The 20,686-nt window shown below is 41.3% G+C and overlaps 2 protein-coding genes across 3 annotated transcripts in view; one reads left to right on the top strand and one right to left on the bottom strand.

The window, feature by feature from the left end:
• Positions 1–19: 19 nt before the first annotated feature.
• On the top strand, positions 20–19,557 carry LOC140898655 (killer cell lectin-like receptor subfamily B member 1B allele C). The gene is made up of 7 exons (XM_073312807.1): positions 20–146; positions 7,004–7,075; positions 10,491–10,580; positions 13,176–13,319; positions 15,568–15,722; positions 16,719–16,837; positions 18,989–19,557. Exons 1-7 carry the CDS (start codon positions 65–67, stop codon positions 19,134–19,136), a joined length of 810 nt encoding a protein of 269 aa, XP_073168908.1. The 5' UTR covers positions 20–64; the 3' UTR covers positions 19,137–19,557.
• LOC140898661 (C-type lectin domain family 2 member L-like) overlaps positions 14,820–20,686 on the bottom strand; it is a 30,444-nt gene continuing 24,577 nt past the window's right edge. For both annotated transcript variants that reach the window (XM_073312837.1, XM_073312819.1), the window contains exon 6: positions 14,820–15,058. In XM_073312837.1, the coding sequence (XP_073168938.1) occupies positions 15,056–15,058 (3 nt within the window). In that variant the 3' untranslated portion in view covers positions 14,820–15,055. The remainder of the gene's footprint in view (positions 15,059–20,686) is intronic.

Genomic DNA, 20,686 nt, shown 5'->3' with positions numbered 1-20,686 from the left:
ATGCAGGATACAACCTACTCTGTTAAGCAACTGTTTCCAACACTCAGACAGAATTTTATCACCAATGGCAAACCAGGTCACACACACCGATGTAAAGATTTTACCCAGGGAAAGATCATGTATTGCTCCTCCGACTTCGAATCCAGGTAAAATATTCTTAATAGTTATCAGATTCATATTTGCATGTTGTCTTTTCTTTAAAAAATGTCATTTCAAAAAGCTTTAAATAATTGTCATGACATTTTGCAAGTGAAGGCAATGTATTTGAGGACAAAATTGCACACACATTGTGCCTGATCCTTAGAAGATATCAATCCGCAAAGCTTTATTGAAATCAGTGTTGTCATGCTCATTTACCCTCTCTGAGGATCTGGCCCAGTGTTGCTAATAACAGAATAAAATATACTTTTAGCTAAATTATAAATTAGCAGAACAATAGTTTATTTTTTTAAATGTCTTTGTCTGATCAGAGGGTTACTATGGCTTAAGTAAGCCATAATCTGATCTGAATTAGCTAGCCTGAGAGGCCAATTATTGCATTTGACCAATGTGCTAATTCTGGCAAAATGGTGGCATATAATCCCCCCGAAATCACAAAAGACAGTTGAAAGTTCAGCCACTGCTGCTGCAAGGAAGGCACCAGACGGACACATTTGTCCACAGTTGTTTTATATTTGGTTTTTAAATAATGACTTTCCTGTAACCAAACTATCAAATCTGTAAACACATCATACGCTTATCATAAAAGACAAAAGTTTAAGTGGATATTAGGGGAAAAGAGCTGACTTTGACAATATTTCTTTGTGAATAATATTCCCAGGACTTGAAAACAATTGATGAATTCATTCTTCAGTACATTTTGCAAAAATGATGGACCGCCACTAACCTATGTTACAATGATTAAAAGTAAATATGAAATACATTGTGTTCAGAGTAAGTTGGCCAGTTCATAATGTTTTCAGGGTACAATAGCTATTAATTAATTATATTAGCAACCAACAATGTAATCATTTTACAGTCTGTATTATTAAAATAAATAATATATTTACTATCTACTTTGATTCTTGATTGTTGAGCTGTGATTTAATGTAACGGAATGGTAGAAACAATATTTTGATATATATTTACAAAAACTATTTCTCATCATTTAAATTTCATTTCATTTATTTATCTTCATTGCATTTACAATTAGAATAGTGATAATATATGGTACAGGGCTAGGTTATTATTATTAGTCTGACTGCCTATATATCGTAAGCCATAGAATTTCAACCAGTTACTCCTCTACGGGGCTGAATAACTCCTTGTCTACCAAAAGGCGTCCAGTTTTGATATGAAGAAAGAGATGGAGAGTCTACCACTTCCATTAGTAATTTGTTCTAGCGATTAATTGCCCTCACTGTTACAAAAAATTGGGCCTTATTTCTAATTTAACTTTTTCTGGCTTCAGCTTCCAGCCATTGGTTCTTGTTATGCCTTTCTTTTCTAAATTAAAGAGCCCTTTAATATTTTCTTCCTATAAAGGTTCTTATACATTGTAATCAAGTCACCTCTCAGTCTTCTTTGTGAGAAGAAGAATAGATAGAGCTCTTTAAGTTTCTAATTACCTAGGGAGGTGGTAGAATCTCCTTCCTTAGAGGTTTTTAAGGTCAGGCTTGACAAAGCCCTGGCTGGGATGATTTAACTGGGAATTGGTCCTGCTTCGAGCAGGGGGTTGGACTAGATGACCTTCTGGGGTCCCTTCCAACCCTGATATTCTATGATTCTATGATTCTATAATTGTAAGGCATTTTCTCCAGCCCTTGAATCATTTTTGTGGCTCTTCTCTGCATCCTCTACAATTTTTCAATAGCCTTTTAGTAATGGGGACACCAGATCTAGTTGCAGTATTCCAATGGTGATTTTCCCAATCCCGTTCTCAGAGGTAAAGACACCTCCTTATTCCTACTCAATACTCCCCAGTTTATACATGCAAGGATAGTATTAGTCCTTTTCCCCTCTGCATTGCACTGGGATCGCATATTGAGTTGCTTGTGTACTGACCCCTCAATCTTTTTTAGAATTGCTGTGTGGGTATGGCCTATATTCTTTGTTCCTAGATTTATGAACTTGCATTTGAGTGTACTAAAACACATTTTGTTTGCATGGGCCTATTTTACCAAGCAATCCAGATCACTCTGTACCACTGCTTCATCATTATTTACCATTCCCTCAATTTTACTTCTAACTCATTGATAAAAATATTGAATAGAGTCAGGCCTAGTACCAATCTTGCAGAACACCTCCATTTGATGGTCATTCTCCATTTACAACTACTTTTAGAGATCTTTCTGTTAGCCAGTTCTGAATCCATTTAATATATGCTAATATTTGAATCAGAATGTGTGCTACTAAGTTCAATTATTCCTACCCTAAAGTTTTTATATTTTGGCTGACAATTGGTACACAAAAAGAAAAGGAGTACTTGTGGCGACTAACCAATTTATTTGAGCATAAGCTTTCGTGAGCTACAGCTCACTGGCTGTAGCTCACAAAAGCTTACGCTCAAATAAATTGGGTAGTCTCTAAGGTGCCACAAGTACTCCTTTTCTTTTTGCAAATACAGACTAACACGGCTGCTACACTGAAACCTGTCATTTGGTACACAAGCTCTCAGTCAAGGTGGAAATTGTTCTGAAAGTTTCAAAAAAAAAAAAAGAGGTGAGATTTTTAAGTGCAAAAAAGGTGGAAGAAAATGGAGATTTTCTGCAAACAAATTTTTAAACACCTCTTGTGACTCAGTAGAAGATGGATGAAACCTGAAATTTGGAAGGGATATAGTTGTTTGATGAAAATTGGTTTTGGTTTGCCCAAGTTATGTGGGGTTTAAAAAATGTATTCTGCATGCATGGTGTTTTTTGCTATATGATAATCCACAGTGCGTGAGGGTTCTAGTGAGGTGCCCCGATGTTCTGTTCTTGGCACAATGCTATTCAATATATTTGTCAATGATCTGGGAGAAAACATAAAATCATTCCTGGTAGAGGTTGCAAATGACACATATTTGTGGAGTGGTGAATAATAACTGTCCTCATCATTAAAAACTGATCTGGATCACTTGATAAGATGGATGCATTTGAACAATGTGGCCAATAGCCTAAAAGATATTTAGGAGTTTTTAATTCCCATTGAAATCTGTGGGAATTAGGCACCTAAATACCTTTATCTGGGCTCATTTTTTTAGTACAGTCAAATACAAAGTCATACATCTAGGAACAAATAATGTAGTTCACCCTTCAGAATGAGGAACTGTATCCTGGAAAGCAGTGACTCTGAGAAAGACTTATACCGGTAATGGTAGATAACCAGCTGAACATGAGCACCCAGTGAGATGCTCTGGCTAAGAGGACCAATACTATTCAGGGGAATGTTGAGTAGAAGTTGGGAAGTAATATTATCTCTTTTTACAGCATTGGTAAGACCATTACTGGAATACAGTGTCCAGTTCTGGTGTCCACATTTTAAGAAGAATGTTGAAAAATTAGAAAGTATTAAGAAAAAAACTACAAGAATAATCTGAGGTCTAGAAATCCTGTCTTACGGTGAAACACTTAGAAAGTTCAATCTACTTAGTTTATGCAAGAAAAGGCTAAGACATGACTTGATCATGGTATACAAGTACATGGGGAGAAGATTTCTGACAATAGACGGTGCTTTATTGGAGCAGACAAAGGCATAACAAGATTCAATGGCTTAAAGTTTAAGCTGGTTAAATTGAAACCAGAAATAATGTGAAGATTTTAAACAGTGAGGGTGTTAACCATTGAAAAAATTTACCAAGAGCTGTGGTGGATTTTCCATCACTTGAAGTCTCTAGATCTCTGGATGTCTTTCTAAAAATATGCTAGCTCAACCACAAGATATGGGTTTTGATACAGGAATTAATATGCGAAATTATATGGCCAGTGTTATATAGGAGATGAGCCTAGATGATCATAATGCTACCTTCTGGTCTAAAAATCTATGAATCTACAAAACTAAGGATCTGCCAAAGTTGCATTGACACTCCTCATGTTTGTGTATATACGCTGAGTGGAAATTTCCATTTAATAGAAAAAATATCTCTGTACTCTATTGGATTTGCATATACACGTATAACAAAGTTGAGTAAAATTTCACTTTTAATATGTGGCACATGATCTGTGAAGATCTGAATCTAGTGAGATAGGGCTCTTTTATATGTCACATACGGGTATGTTTGCAGCAGGTAGAATTCAGGTTGCAGGAGTAACCTGGACTTTGCCGTCTGATGATTTCTGAGGACTTTGCATTCTAACTTCAATGTTCATTTATGTAGATACCTTGAAATACAGGCAATGAACTTATTTGGGAAAAATTCTGTTTCCATGATACAGAGTCACTTTTTTTCATACAGCCAGATAAGTTGTGTTTAATATTTAAAAAAAGTAATGTGTATTTATTTGGGGATGGAGGGAATTTTTTTTATATTTACAGGTTTTCTAAGTCAATAGGGTTAAATGAGTTTTCCTATTTATACAGCAACTAAATTTTAAAATTTACAAGCCTCCATTATTTCTTTACCATAAAACAATATTCAGATTTTAAATAAAATATATATTTGAACAATGTCTTCCTGCAAACACTATCAGAGTTATCTCTCTGTACAATAATTATATCTGTATAATTCTTCTGGGACCAACAGCATTTTAAAACTTTTTTTAAGAAAAAATATTTAATTACAGTTATATATAATAAATATAAATGTGCATATTTTCTACATTTTATTGGACGAATCAATTAAGAAAGAACAAACAAACAGCAAAATGTCTGTACACCCACTGAGTCACAACACAGGGGACCGAAAAGCATAGATGTGCCTCATTTATTAACCATTTCCCCAATATTTTTCTTTTGATATTTACCTTTGTAAAAATTTTGAATAGTTCAGACTGAACACTCTACAGATCAAGTGTGCTCGGATGTTTTTTCTAACAGCTAGACTGCTTATCTGCCGGTCATGAATCATTACCTTTCCTTCTCATGCAGCATTACCAGTTCTGCTGACCAAATTCTGCCCTCAGCAACACTTGTGCACTCACATTATAGTCAATGGTATTCACATGTGTAATTAATTGGAATTAGTTAACTATTCTCTTGATGTTACACAGAAAGGAATAAACAGCAGGAACCTCCCTCTGAGTTGTGTTGGCTCTTAGAATCATAGAATCATAGAATATCAGGGTTGGAAGGGACCCCAGAAGGTCATCTAGTCCAACCCCCTGCTCAAAGCAGGACCAATTCCCAGTTAAATCATCCCAGCCAGGGCTTTGTCAAGCCTGACCTTAAAAACCTCTAAGGAAGGAGATTCTACCACCTCCCTAGGTAACGCATTCCAGTGTTTCACCACCCTCTTAGTGAAAAAGTTTTTCCTAATATCCAATCTAAACCTCCCCCACTGCAACTTGAAAAAACAAGAGGAATTTATCTTGTCATCAACCAGCATTTTTTATTCAGAAGTTGAATCACACTTTAAATTCACAGTATTCTTATAAAAAACATGAACTACCCATGACAGCAGCAACACAAGCCTCATCTTATATCTCACCCTTTCCTGAGTGGGGCAAAGATGCAAATATTATCCTCTGTAAAACTAGGGATATGTTTAACCAAGGTAACATCTTGTGTCCCAGCAAAAATGGTGAAATAATGATTAATAACTGAGGTACACGCATGCTTTAAAGTTGAGTTATTTTGGCTACCATTTTAATCTCCTGCTTAAGTTTCAGCAGCTAATATCTCAGGCGACTCTACAGTTAGGGTCTGATGCTACATAACATGTTATAGTTACAGTTTCAAGTTGTAAGTGTACATATTTATTGGTTCTTTTCAAGTAGTTGCCACCAAATCCAGGTCTGAATTGGAATGTAGAGAGAGGGCGGGGAGCTGGGACAAGGCACAAAGCAAAAAGGTACCGAGATCACCCCATGATAAAATTTGATATCTCTTGGTCTACATGGATTGGAAGCAAATGCTTTACATATACTATCTGAAAACTGGATTAAAGAAGTAACAAATTTAAACTCATTATTTATGATATCATGGGCTAATCACATGTTTGTTGGTATTGAAATTTCCTGGACAGGACCTAATATTAGAGCTAGTTGAAAACGTGTATTTTGTTTTCACAAAAGACTTAAAAGAAAAAAACCCTTTTTTGTCAAAATGTTTTGCAATTTTGGCGAGGGGGTGGGCATGGTTTGCTGGCAAAAAAAGAAAAATATTTAGTTTTGTGTGGTTCTTTTTTTTTTTTTTTTTGACAAAAACTGAAATGTCAGAAACTCATTTCTCACTGAAAAATGTTTTGACAATCAATGTTTGACCACCTCTACCTAATCTATCCGGCCCCCCAACATTGGATCAGTGTAATATTCAGTGTCTAATATCCACTAGTGACATAGCCCTGCACACAGGTTGGTGCATAACAACCAGGAGTAGCCCGGGGAGCTATGATTTCTCACAGACACTTCTCTGAGGCACAATTCCCTCTCTGCTTCTCCCTTGCTCCAAGGGGGTGGTAATTTTATGCTGGCATATATCAGCACAATTTGTGACTCCCCCTGAGTTGACTCAGCTATGTCAGCCAGTTTGTTGTGGGCCGAGTCAAGGATCCACTCATTCTCCCCCTCTCCCCTCCCACACACACACTCCACCCATTCTCCCCGTCTCCCCCCCCCCCACACACACACACACTCTACTTATCCACCTGTTCCAAGATTCAGGTAGTTCATGCAGCAGTGTAAGGCAGATTCTTACTCTCCCCATTGCTCCTCTGCATAGACATGTAGTCTCAGGTATAATCTAGCCCATTGTTTCTAGCAGTAATGAAGCTGAGCCAGCACCGTGGGGAATATATGCACTTTGCAGATAGACTGATTCTTGTAATGATGTCTCTGTGTAATGGTTCTCACATTCAACATTGTCAGAATTTCCTTGCTCCTTACAGAGATCACATATGCTGAACTGCGTGTGCATCGTAAATCTGAAAGGACCAGCAGATCAGAGACTTCCCCTTCTGGTATTGTGGGTATTTGTTGGGGTGGCATGGTTAGTTATTAGAGATGTATTCTTTATTATGTTAGAAAACTGTGAAAACAATACTGCTGAGAATCTCTAAATTATAAATCATGTATAGAAATTATTTCAACATTTTAAATGGTGACATTTCTATTCACTGGCTTATTGAGCCCTACAACAGCTCTGTGGTGAACGCAGTTTCAAAAGTAGTTTAAACTGGCATTTTCTGATTTTCTGAAATTCTTTTGTGCTCTGTTTCTGAAATTTGGGAGGAGGGAAGTGCCTTAAAATAAAACTGATTTTTATTGAGAACATTCACAAATTAATCAACATAATGTATTGGACTGGGGTTTGGTTTACTACCATTCAGACTCTAGGCATCTAAGCACCTTGTTTATTATGAAACCTTATCTAAGTCACAACTCATTTGCTCCATTGCAGCAACACTCCCAGTGTGGGATTGACCACAGTTACCCTGGTGAGACCATCTTATATGCAGAGTTTCACCTACTGTTTGTATTGTAAGCCATCTTTACCCCACCTCCTTGTCCTGAACCGCACTGAGTGCCGGTCAGATGGCCCACAGAATACTTTAAACTGAACTCAGAGTGAACATTATGAGAATACTACATTGTGACACTGTATGGAGGCAGGGTTAGAGACCTGGTGGTTATCTGAGTGTGACTCTGTGGCTTATTGTGGGAATGCAACCTCAACCCTGAATTTCCTGGGTTTCTAACCTTTGGGTTTGTGTTATAACTAGAACACTCTTGTAAGGTGGACAAACTGTGACAGGGTGTATTCAGTCATTGTGGCTCCCTGCTGAGTCTGGCACAGTCCTACTACCCCTGCACTCCAAGAAGTAGCAAGCTGGGAGAAGAACAGCAATGAAGGTGACTCCTACAAGCTTTCCTAGAGGGGACTTTCTGGAGCAGCCATTTTGGAAACCACAGAGACCTGGTCCTCCAAGGGCAAAATGGGCTAGCAATAGCCAATCAGGGGCCATGCTGGCCCAAATAAAAAAGGGCTGCCTGGCTTTAGCAGTTTAGCTCCTGGCTGGGAGTGGAGGAGGGAAGAAGGGGATTTGTACCTGGCTGGAGTAGCCAGCAATCAGACAGTATTCATACTGGGCTGAATTTCCATAGCTGGGATCACAGAGGGAGAAGGACCTGGGGATGCTGGACCTGAGACAGGGCTGGAGATAAAGGGATCAGGTGGAAAGAAGCCCAAGGAAACAGCAGTGAAGGACTGAGGGAAGTGATATATGGCTGCTGGATGTAGGATCCCTGGGCTGGAAACCAGAGCAGTGGGCGGCCTGGGTTCCTCCACCAGCCACAGGTAAAGTAGTGAAAGACCCAAGAAGGGGGCAGGGCTTAGTTGCAAACCTGAACAATTTAAAGGGCCCAGAACCAGGTTGAAGATCCTAGGGAGGGCAAATAGCCTGTTTGTTTACTGGAATCTTTAATACCCCACAAGGGGTTCATTTCAATTTTGTGACTTGGTCAGAGGGCCAAACCACTGAAAACCCACCACAGTTGTCCTGCAGGCTGCAGGGAGCACCAGGGGTGAGAAAAGGTGTGTGGTACCACACCAAGCTGCTCAGAGGTGCTCAAGAGGTGAGTGCCCCTTTAGAATCATAGAATATTAGGGTTGGAAGGGATCTCAGGAGGTCATCTAGTCCAGCCCCCTGTTCAAAGCAGGACCAACCCCAACTAAATCATCCCAGTCAGGGCTTTGTCAAGCCTGACCTTAAAAACCTCTACGGGTGGAGATTCCACCACCTCTCTAAGTAACCTATTCCAGTGCTTCACCACCCTCCTAGTGGAAATTTTTTTTCCTAATATCCAGCCTAAACCTCCCCCACTGCAACTTGAGACCATTACTCCTCGTTCTGTCATCTGCTCCCACTGAAAACAGTTTAGATCCATCCTCTTTGGAACCCCCTTTCAGGTAGTTTAAAGCAGCTATCAAATCCCCTCTCATTCTTCTCTTCTGCAGACTAAATAATCCCAGTTCCCTCAGCCTCTCCACATAAGTCATGTCCTCCAGACTCTTAATCATTTTTGTTGCCCTCTGCTGGACTCTTTCCAATTTTTCCATCCTTCTTGTAGTGTGGGGCCCAAAACTGGACACACTACTCCAAATGAGGCCTCACCAATGCTGAATAGAGGGGAATGATCACATCCCTCAATCTGCTGGCAATGCTCCTACTTATACAGCCCCAAATGCCGTTAGCCTTCTTGGCAACAAGGGCACACTGTTGACTCATATCCAGCTTCTCGTCCTTTTCTGCAGAACTGCTGCCTAGCCACTCGGTTCCTAGTCTTTAGCAGTGGATGGAATTCTTCCATCCTACGTGCAGGACTCTCAATGCTCTGATATGAACCTTCAACCTCAACTTCATTTTAACAAAGACTTTGATGTGGGACCATTATCCTTTCTATACAGTCATATGAACCAGTTTTCAGTCCAAATGACAGTGACCCCACAGCACATCCTTCTGAAGAAACGAGGGTCAGACATTAGGGGAGGAAACCTCCACAGTAACTCTTCATGGAGATTTTCCTGAGGTGTCCCATTGGTGGGATGGCAAGTTTACCCTCCCTTGGGGAAAAAGAAGAGAATTCATTCCCCCCAGAGCCCACTACTCGATGCATATCTCAGGATCTCTCTCTGAGGCATAGGTTCAGGGTGTTCTGGTCCTTGTCCCCTCCTGTACACCATTCCCTAGCTCTCTGGATGAGTGGTTCTATCGGAGCGTCATTACTAGGACTTGCCTCAAAGAGCAGCGATTCACTCCAGAGGGGGCAACAGGAAGTGTGGTTCAACCTGGGGCTGTGTTACATTTTTTCAGGTAATCTGTGTGGCACTGGTGTGTGAACAATGTATCGCCCAGCCCTGCATCCAACTTGCCAAAGATCACAGTGGAACCCCAGTGCCACAGAAACAACTGATCCCTTCCCCTTCCCGCTACATGGAAGAAAGCTATGTGTGGATGGCCCTCATCATATAGGCTGAACGAATTTTCATGTAATATTTTATAATCTGTGACATTTACAGCATTCCCTTCCTCTGCCAATACTATGATCCTGTCATAGGAAGCAATTGGGTTCCTTGGGGTCCCAGTCATCCTGGGAAACATTCACGCCAAGGTCCTTCTCCCAGAGTGTGATTCTCTCCTATCCTGCCCTTTGTGTCTCCATTTACATCTGTGCAAAGTGGGTGTAAAATGCTAACAAATAAAGATGTTTCCTTTCACTTAGAAGTATTTTTAGACTGTCAATTTCTATCTCAGCACTTGGTTAGAAACTGTCCGATATCTGAAGCCAATGTGGCAATGCTTGCGCATGCTAGCAATGTGAGGGCTTAAATTGCAATTTCCTCCAAAGCAACTCTTTTGTTTTTCTTTTTTGCAGGTCCTGGCTCCCAGTGTTCAAGCTGGTTCTATGTTGCTCTAGTCCTGGGGTTTATCGCACTGGTTTTCATGGCTGTTCTAATCACTATTTGTGAGTGCCACTTTCCAGATGACAACTTTTGCTTTATTCATGCAGCTATGTGCATGTTTAAACCTCACCAAAAGGATATTACATGTAAAAAATAACTGACATTAATGCAACATTATGGGTGACAAGTTAAACACATAAATCAAAAAATTAAAATATTAATGTTTCCACAGGGACATTTACTATTATTTCACATGCAGGATATTTATGAAGGTGAATAGTTAACAAAGCATCAGGTACTCAGAGATACTGTATATGTGCTTTGTGGGGGATTTCAGTGACCTGTGAGACAGTTAACCTTTGAATTTCTCTATTCATAAGATTAAATTGCCAGCCTTGACTTTGTGACACTGGACCATAAAGTAGTTTTTTTTGTTTAATTTCCTTGGGCAGATCATTAGCTGGTGTAGATTCATAGACTTTAAGCCCAGAAGGGACCATCATGATCATCTAATCTGACGTCCTACACATTGCAAGCCACAGAACCTCACCCACCCACTCCTGTAATAGACCCCTAACCTCTGTCTGAGTTACTGTAGTCGTCAAATCGTGACTTAAAGATTTCAGGTTACAGAGAATCCACCATTTACACTAGTTTAAACCTGCAAGTGACCCCATGCTGCAGAAGAAGGCGAAAAAACCCCGGCGTGACTGCCAATCTGAGCCGGGGGGAAATACCTTCCAGACCCCAAATATGGTGGCCAGTTAGACCCCGAGCGTGTGAGCAACACTCACCAGCCAGACACCTGGGAAGGAATTCGTTGTAGTAACTCAGAGCCCTCCCCATCTAGTGTCCCATCACCCACCATTGGAGATGTTTGCTGCTAGCAGTCACAGGTCAGCTACATGCCATTGTATGCAGTCCCATCATACCATCCCCTCCATACATTTATCAAGTCCAGTCTTGAAGACAGTTAGGTTCTTTGCCCCCACTGCTCCCCTTGGAAGGCTGTTCCAGAACTTCACTCCTCTGATGGTTGGAAACCTTCATCTAATTTCATGTCTAAACTTGTTGATGGCCAGTTTATATCCATTTGTTCTTGTTTCCACATTGGCGCTGAACTCTCCTCTCCCTCCCTGGTATTTATCCCTCCAATGTATTTATAGAGAGCAGTCATATCTCCCCTCAGCTTTTACGTGGTTAGGCTAAACAAGCCAAGCTCTTTGAGTCTCTTCTCATAAGGTAGGTTTTCCATTCCTCGGATCATCCTCGTAGCCATTCTCTGCACCTGAATAGCTCCAGCAAAGTATCCTTGTTCAACAAAGCACTTAAGCACATGCTTAACTTTAGACACATGCTTAAATCCCATTGACCTCCATGAAACATTAGTGTGTGATTGAAGTTAAGCACATGCTTAAGTGCTTTGGTGAATCAGCAGTTCTATGAATGTGAAGCTTAAAAGGTATGTCTCTTTCTGCTTTGGGGTATAGTGAGGAATGAGGTTAAAAACAAAATCCCTTCACACTAGTCTTGACAATATTGTGAATTCTATGATAGCATTACTATTATATTCTTTGGTCTAAGAGCTCCTTTTAGCTTAACTGTACATCCCCACTAACTAGGCCTTTAAAGGTGACAGACAAAAGGGGGGGGAAAGAGTTGTCCTGCTTTTTACGTCTTTTTGAGGTTTAAATAAGCATGATGGGTTGACCCTCTGGTCTAAGTGGTCCCACTCTCCAATTACACCTGGTTCAAACATGTTGGAAGTTTGCAGGTGGGTTTGAGCCATAACCTGGAGTCCAAGTGTGATCTTCTTCTAACAGCAAGTAGCATCAGGGTCACTTTCAAGTAATTACAGGCCTCACTGCATGGACACTAATTGGGGCTGGTGGGACTGTGGAGACCCTGTGCACATAATTCATTGGTCGGATATGAATACAGAAAATCCCTAAGCACTCATCATATTCTTAGGTGGTGCCATTGGCAGATATGGTTGAATAATTTTTCAAGTTACATATTATTTTTTGTATGTTTGTAAACTATTTAAATAACTATAAGCCCTGAAAGGTTTTGTAGTGGTTTTTTTTACTGCTTGTTTGTTACCTTAGAAATATCAGGATTGTCAATTTTGACTTCCTTGTTATTGCTGGAGGATTTCTGTGCTGACTCCGCTACATAGGAAGGTAGCGTCTCATCCTTTAAATTAAATATTGGGATGTTGAATCTTTTTGTTAACGAGATTTACTCTCATATGCTTAGGTTAAATGGGGGCTAATAAAAGAAACTGAATTCTAGACAGTCTGAATCAAATTGATATCTCTTTTCAATTAATCAGATATATAACTGTAGTACGTGTAATGTCATAACTGTACCTATTCTCCACCAAAGTAGGCAAGACCTGAATTTCTTACGGAGAAAACAAGCAGGGAAAACAAATCAAATTTAAACAAAATACAACAAAGAGAAAAAAATACCAGGCCTTCTTGATATCTCATAACCCAACAAAAAAGGCACAAACCTATTTTTAATCCCTTTGCAAGCTGCCTTCCTCACTGACTGTGCTCTCTGTAATACAACTGTGTTTTCTGACCCTCAGATACCAAGGCTGCATATTACTGATGCGCCTATTAACCATGTTGTCTTCCTTTGCATTCAAGTCTGGAGGGGAAATGGTCAGAGTCCGTCCCTGCCCAGGACAACCTGCACTGAAAACACTACATCTTCAGGGGAATCTCCATGCACAGGGAGATGCTCGATGACAATCAGTGGATTAATGGACTACCTGTGTGACGATAGAGAGGGTGAGGAGTTACAGGCCCTCTCTAACTGTGCAGTGTGTTCCCTTCTGCTGTTTGTTAGCATCCCTTTTCTATAACAACCTGAAAATGTTATGGGTCAAAATGTGGCTTCTTTACTGTCCCTGTTGAAATCAATGGAACGATTCACAGAAGAAGGTACTACTCAGCATGAATAAGAGTATCAGAATCTGGCCCTGAAGATGTATTTGAACCAATATTTACAATTCCTAGTTAGTAATTATAATTATTGATACATACCCTGTGCTTGGAATAGAACTGGAATGTCCAGGGCTGCCTTTAAAAATGACATTAGGTACCTTAGAGCAGTGATTGTCAACCTGTGGTCCATGGACTCCTGGGGGTCCGCAGACTATGTCTAAGGAGTCTGTGAAAGACTTAGACTGAAAACTGACTGAACAGAATTCAGCTATATCTACAAAGGGGTTTCCAAAGGGGTCCCCACCTCCATTTGAAATTTCCAAAGGGGTCTCAAATGAAAACCACTGCCTTACAGCTTCCAGGTGTTTTCAAGAACCGCCCGAGGCCAAGGATGTTTTGCAAAGAGAGAGAAGGTCTTTGGCAGCCTGGGACCTTTACCAAATGACACATGTAGCCTTATTGCCCTGAATCTCTAATTTGGTGATAAATATTACTTGTTAAATATTTTTTATAGTGCAAATATTTTGCTTAAAACCTGTAGCAGGAAGCTAAGCAGGAGTGAGCTGTAGCTCACAAAAGCTTATGGTCACATAAATTTGTTAGTCTCTAAGGTGCCACAAGTACTCCTTTTCTTTTTGCGAATACAGACTAACACGGCTGCTACTCTGAAACCTAGGGAAGGTTGTAAACAGAAGCTCCTATGGTGAGGGAGAAAGAGAATGAGTGTAGTTTTAGGGATAATACTGTTTCCCTTATTCTAATAAAGTTACTTGTTCACTGTGGCCCTCTGTAGACTTGGATCTAAAGTACGCTGGTACCATGTTCAGGCTAACACTTGTAACCGACGCACACTGGAGGTCGAGGATAGATAAGGCCGGGTGCTCTTAACACGTGTTGAACCGGTCAAGTTAAAGTCTGTGCCTAGACAAGGGCTGTGTTAGAAGGAAGTACATTTTCTGTGTCTCTCTAACCCAGGGAGGGTGTGACATTTGGAGTGCAATTATTCAGACCAGTGAGAGGTTGTCACTTCTTGCCATGTAACCCTGGGTGTTTTTAATGCTCTGCTGCTGTGGCTCACAGCCCAGACACCAACAGCCAGCAAACACACATGCAGCTCCCTGAGCGTGTGTGCACTGTGCAACCCTGGTTCAGCGCTCTGACCCCAGCAGCCTGACACAACACAACAGCCACACCCGGGTCTTCACCAGATTCGTTACAACTCACCCAGATCCTGTGGAAAACATGTTTGTAATGTCATTTCCCCACCAGAGTCAGGAAAACTATTTTTTTTCTTGTAACACTCTTCAGTAGTAGTGGCATAAGAAGCCTGATTTACTCTCAGAATAGATTATCCACATTCTCTCTCTCCTTTATTTAACTGTAAACTGATCACATTTGCATAAGTGGAAATTTTACTTTTCTAGTCTTCTTTTATCAATGAGGAGACTTCTTCTCTGCTATGTCACTTGCTCTCAGCTCGTTGTTGTTCCCCATCCTCTCCTCATCACATTAGATTGTAGGATTTTCAGGGCAGGGACCATGTTTCACCTCAGAGGGGCCCTTTCTCAAGCCATTAGGAGCTACTAAGATACAAAGAAAAAGAAGAATCCTCGTCTTTTACTTACACACAAACACACACACACACAAACAATATTCAGGTCACTGATTTACCGCCATTTCAGGTTAAGGGAAAACAACCGAACAAGCAAGAACAGTCACAGGCTGCATCTCAACAACCGAGAACAAAATGGCAGCTGCTGCCTTCAGGCTCCTAGAGAGGCAAACGTGCAGCACACAGGAAACAAAAGCACCAGTTTCACAGTTCAAGGCCAGAGCATGCACGGTGTCATGTTGCTCGAAGCAGCGGTTCCCTAAATGAGCATTTAACCCATTCAACGATAATTAGAAGAATGTAAGACCGGTCGGTAAAATGCAGGGCAACTGACAGCTGTGACATTTCACCAAGAATATTTAATTTTCCAAAATGTACTGTTAGCAGCTGGGAGGCTATTTGCTTCCCCACAATATGTGACGGGAGTAATTAAACCATTTGTGATGCTGGGTAATGATCTTCTTTCCTCCACCTCCCCAGGAAGAACCGAGTGTCTGCTCTGCCCCCCAGGGTGGATGCTGCACAGGGGGAGCTGTTACTATTTCTCAGAGCAGTCGGGGACCTGGGATGCCAGTATGCGAAATTGTTCAGGCAGGAAATCCCAGCTGCTTGTTGTTGAAGATGAGGCTGAGATGGTAAGTCTGGGAACATTCCACATAGTACCCAGCAATCAGCAAACCCTCCATGTCATTCAGACACTTGACTGAAAAGCACAAATATACCCTAGGTTTTATCAGAACCTCTGACCAGGCAGGCTCTCCCTGAGAAACTGTCTGTGAATGCTTGTGGCACCTTAGAGACTAACCAATTTATTTGAGCATAAGCTTTCGTGAGCTACAGCTCACTTCATCGGATGCATCCGATGAAGTGAGCTGTAGCTCACGAAAGCTTATGCTCAAGTAAATTGGTTAGTCTCCAAGGTGCCACAAGTACTCCTTTTCTTTTTGCGAATACAGACTAACACAGCTGTTACTCTGAAACCTGTCTGTGAATTGGCTTTTATTTCCCCACAAACAAGAGCCCCACTTGGGAAGACACCAAGAGAGAGCAGGGCCTGGCCTTTCTTCCCTCTGGCTGCGATCAGTCCTCTGATCCATTACTGAAAAGCTGCTCTACCAATTCAGTGGGCTTCCCTGGGTCTCCGTGAGGCTGATGGGCAGATGCTTCAGATGCAAATGTAGAAAGCAGAATAAGTTCTGATCTGGGAGGAGATTGGGGGTGTGATCAAGGGCTTTCCGCAGTCTGCTAAGGCAGGAAAGGCTTTGCTTTGCGGTTGAGTGCAACTTTCACGCTGTCGAGGGCCTGCCCAGTTTCCCTTTGGAAATGTAGAGGGTAGATTCCCTCTACAAGGTAAAAAAGGGCCTGATTTTCATGTCTGGCAGTTCAGTCAGGGTCTGGCTGTTTTCAGCGACTCTTATGTTCTCCCAAGTGCAAGACTTTTGGGAAAAGCAGCTATAAGGATTCCCATGTGCCCTCAGGCTGTTCCAACCAAACTAGTTACCGGTGTGGCTGAGTCCTTGTCTTTCACATGTATCCCGGTCTCGGTTCAAAATGAGCATGTGATTGCATGAGGAATGAGGCAGAGCTGAAATGGCCCATCAGTGTGTAATGTATTTCTGTTTAATCCACAGGAATTTATAGCAACCAGAACAGAAACGAAATATTTCTGGATTGGATTAAACTTTCAGGAGAAAGAGGGAAGATGGATGTGGCTGGGTGACTCCCAGTTAGAAGGGCACAGGCTGAGCTTGTGGGTGGATTTTTCTTTGTATAAATGTTAAGTTACATTAATATAAATGCAGATACAGCTCTGATCGCATAGCTCCCCGCTAAGTAATTCCCAAAGCACAGAGCTAGTACTGTGATTGAAGGCACATATTTAGCTCCATCTTAGATTGCAAAGTCTCCAGCATGACCTGTTCCACAGAGACTAAGTTTTCCTTACTTATAGTCACAGTCTTTAGAAAGAAAAGGAGTACTTGTGGCACCTTAGAGACTAACCAATTTATTTGAGCATAAGCTTTCGTGAGCTACAGCTCACTTCATCGGATGCATACTGTGGAAAATACAGAAGATGTTTTTATACACACAAACCATGAAAAATGGGTGTTTATCACTACAAAAGGTTTTCTCTCCCCCCACCCTACTCTCCTGCTTGTAATAGCTTATCTAAAGTGATTACTCTCCTTACAATGTGTATGATAATCAAGGTGGGCCATTTCCAGCACAAATCCAGGGTTTAACAAGAACGTCTGAGGAACAGTGGGCGGGGCGGGGGGGGGGGGGGGAAGGAATAAACAAGGGGAAATAGGTTACTTTTAATAATGCTCAAATGAATTGGTTAGTCTGTAAGGTGCCACAAGTACTCCTTTTCTTTTTGCGAATACAGACTAACACGGCTGTTACTCTGAAATTAGTCTTTAGAAAGCAGTGGTGCGGGTGATGCTGCATGAAGGTCTCATCCTCAAGTTCAAATCACTGCAGACCATTGCTGCTTAGGCCCTATCTACACAATCGTTTGGAGGCTATTTTGTAGACATTTTGCTAGGGCTGTATAGCAGCCCCATGAAAAACCTCTAGGGCTTGTCTGTACTAAGGTTATGGCCACATTGTAACTTAAGTTAATTGATTGCCAGTTAACTCAATTCAAGTTACACAACTATACATGTTAATGTAGACACTGTACAAACATTTGTTCCCTCTGGTCTTGGGTCACCCTACACTGAACTCGAGGAACAAGTATTTATGGAGTGTCTACATCAGCATGTACCATCAAGCTAATTAATTGTTGATTAGAAATTATAGGAACAAAAGTACAGGACCAAACACGTCAGTCTAGACACAGCTCTAGTGTAACCATGTGGCACCAGAGTAAAAAGAAAAGTGATTTGTATCTGTGGAGTTTGCCTTGGGGCTTCCAGATGGGGAGAAATCTTCACCCCTGTGACATCAACAGGAATGCAAAACTCCCATTCACTTCAGTGGAACCAGGATTTCACCCCTAGGGTTTGTACTAGTGCAGCTAAATTGGTGGAAATTGCTCCTAAATTGCTCAAAGCAGCATCCTCCCTAGACAGGACTTTCTTGGCATCAAAGTTAAGTTGATGATCTCTTTATTCTCTTCTTTGGCAATCAGGTGGCTTTGGGCAGGGTGAGGATAGCCGAGCTGGAGGAATAAGGTGCACTGACACATATCATAGTAAGGTGGCACTGCAGGGGCACAGTTATTCAAATGGTTTAAAAATGTACAAAAATAATATGTAACTTGAAAGAATTTTCAACCACATCTGCCAATGGCACTAACCTAAGAAGGTGCTGAGTGCCTAGGGATTTTCTGTGTTCATATCTGACCAATGTATTATGTGGCCAGGGTCACCACAGTCCCACCAGCCTCAATTACTGTCCATCAAGTGAGGCCTGTAAGTACTTGAAAGTGACCCTGATGCTGCCTGCTGTTCATAGAAGATCGCACTTGAACTCCAGGTGATGGCTCAAACCCACCTGCAAACTCCCAGCATGTATGAATCAGATGTTATTGGAGAGTGGGACCACTTGGGTTGACCGTCTGGTCTGTCATGCAGACTCGACATTTGGATTCATGTAGCTGAAAACTCCTCCTCGCTATTAAGACTCACCATTTCTCCTTTGTGGAAGGGTTTTCCTCCTCTTGCTGATAATGCTCATGGACCCCTGAATTCCTCCTACCAGTGTCTGCTCTCCATGAATCCCTGTGCAAATCCCATCTATCCAATCAAATGGATTACAATGAGCCAGCATATGCCAGTCTAGCCACATAAGAAAAAAACCCTGATTCCCTCCTCCCGAACTCTGTTCCTGTCTTTTTATTCAGTACCAAGTTCTGAGCTAACCTCTCAGTGAGCAGCTTTTGTTTTCTCTTTAGGGTAGTGGAAAAGGGAACTGGAGATGGCAAGAACTGTTCTGCTTTCAACAGGGAGAAGTTATACTTTGAGAGCTGCCCGAATTTACACAGATGGATCTGCAAGAAAAATGCATTCACGCTGGCTCCCTGGAACACCCCAGAACATTAGACACTGTCCCTTGTAGAATGATGCATTTTGTTGTACTTTGTGATATTTTAATGTAAATAATCATAAGAGCATTGCACAGAAACCATAGCATTCAGCAATCCTGTGTTGATTGATCACTGGGTACATTAGGGATAGGTTTGTATTGTAACCCCCTGTAGCTCCTGGAGGCCAAGGCTAGAGGATCTTTAGCTAAACAGATTATAATAATTGATGCACGATAAATCAGCTAATAGCACATTCGATCCAGGGCTGGGCCTTTACCCTTCAGCTCGAGCAACCTCATCCCATTTTATTCACCTGCTCAGATTCCAAATGCGTTTCGTTTTAGGCCAATCCGTTTCTCTTAAGATTTAGTGCCAAATGACATCTACATAAACATGGAAATGCCTGTGACTATCTGCTCTGTATTAAGAAATGACTCATAAACACCTCTTTTCTTGCTTACTTTCAACTTTTGTATTATTAAGATTTTCAAATAGAAACTCTTATGCAATGGAAAGTTCTTTCCTGCTCCTTGGTGCAGCTGCATTAGCAGGAACCATTTTGGTTCCTCTGACCAGCCGTGCCCAAAGATGACTTATGTGTACATTGTGAGTAAATGTCAATATTAATTAACTGGACAGGAAAAATACTCTTCTAACACCTGGGGAACTAAGGCACTTTGGCCCAGATCATAGAATCATAGAAATGAACGCACATCCCTGTACTCCTGTCCCCTGTACTCAAGGCAGGACTAAGGAATAACTAGACCGGGGGTTGGCAAATGAATCTGAAATGCTCAGGGATCGATGGTTGGCTCCACTGATTGCTCCTCATGGGTCACTTTCAACAATGTCAGTTAGACATTGATAGTGTTTGCCATGAGTTTGTGTCACCTCTGCTAACTGCTCTTTGTGTTCATCCTTCACCATGCTTCTTATTGACCAACGCCATGGGAACAATCCAGTCTAAGATGCTGCACACAGACTACATTTTAAAATAAATAGAGAGAGAGGTTATTCAAGCTCATTGCAGGCTCAGTTAGAAATAGAACCCTAAGGTGAAATCCTGACCTCCTTAATGTTAGTGGGCATTTTGCCATTGACATCACTGGGGCCAGGATTTCACCCCAGGCTCTAATGTGGCAGATCAGGTCAAATCTTTCAGATTGATTGTTCTAGCTGTGGTTATCCTGTCTCTAAGCTTTTAACTACACTCCTCTCCCAGAGGCAGGCTGTAATCTTGTTGCATTAAGGTCAGACACAAAGCAAGTATCTAATGCAACAAAGAATCTTACACAGTAATCATTTAAATAAATGAGGCCTTTTTCAAAAATAACGAAGACATCTATAGTATCTTGGGAAATAAATTAAATTTTTGCCCAAAATCCCTAAATGGCCCCCTCAAGGAACTCACAATGCTGGGTTTAGCAGGCCAACACTCAAACTACTGAGCTATCCCTCCCGCAAGGGATATAGAGTATCCCTTTAATAAATCCTTCCCTGTCTGAACCAAGTGCTCCTCCACACCTAACGGCTTTCCCCGAGCCCTTAGTTTAAAAACTTCTGTAT

The sequence above is a fragment of the Lepidochelys kempii genome, chromosome 1 (assembly GCF_965140265.1).
Source record: "Lepidochelys kempii isolate rLepKem1 chromosome 1, rLepKem1.hap2, whole genome shotgun sequence".
Lineage (NCBI taxonomy): Eukaryota > Metazoa > Chordata > Testudines > Cheloniidae > Lepidochelys > Lepidochelys kempii.
Note: the sequence above shows the minus strand (reverse complement) of the source record. Positions and strands in the feature narration are given on the sequence as shown.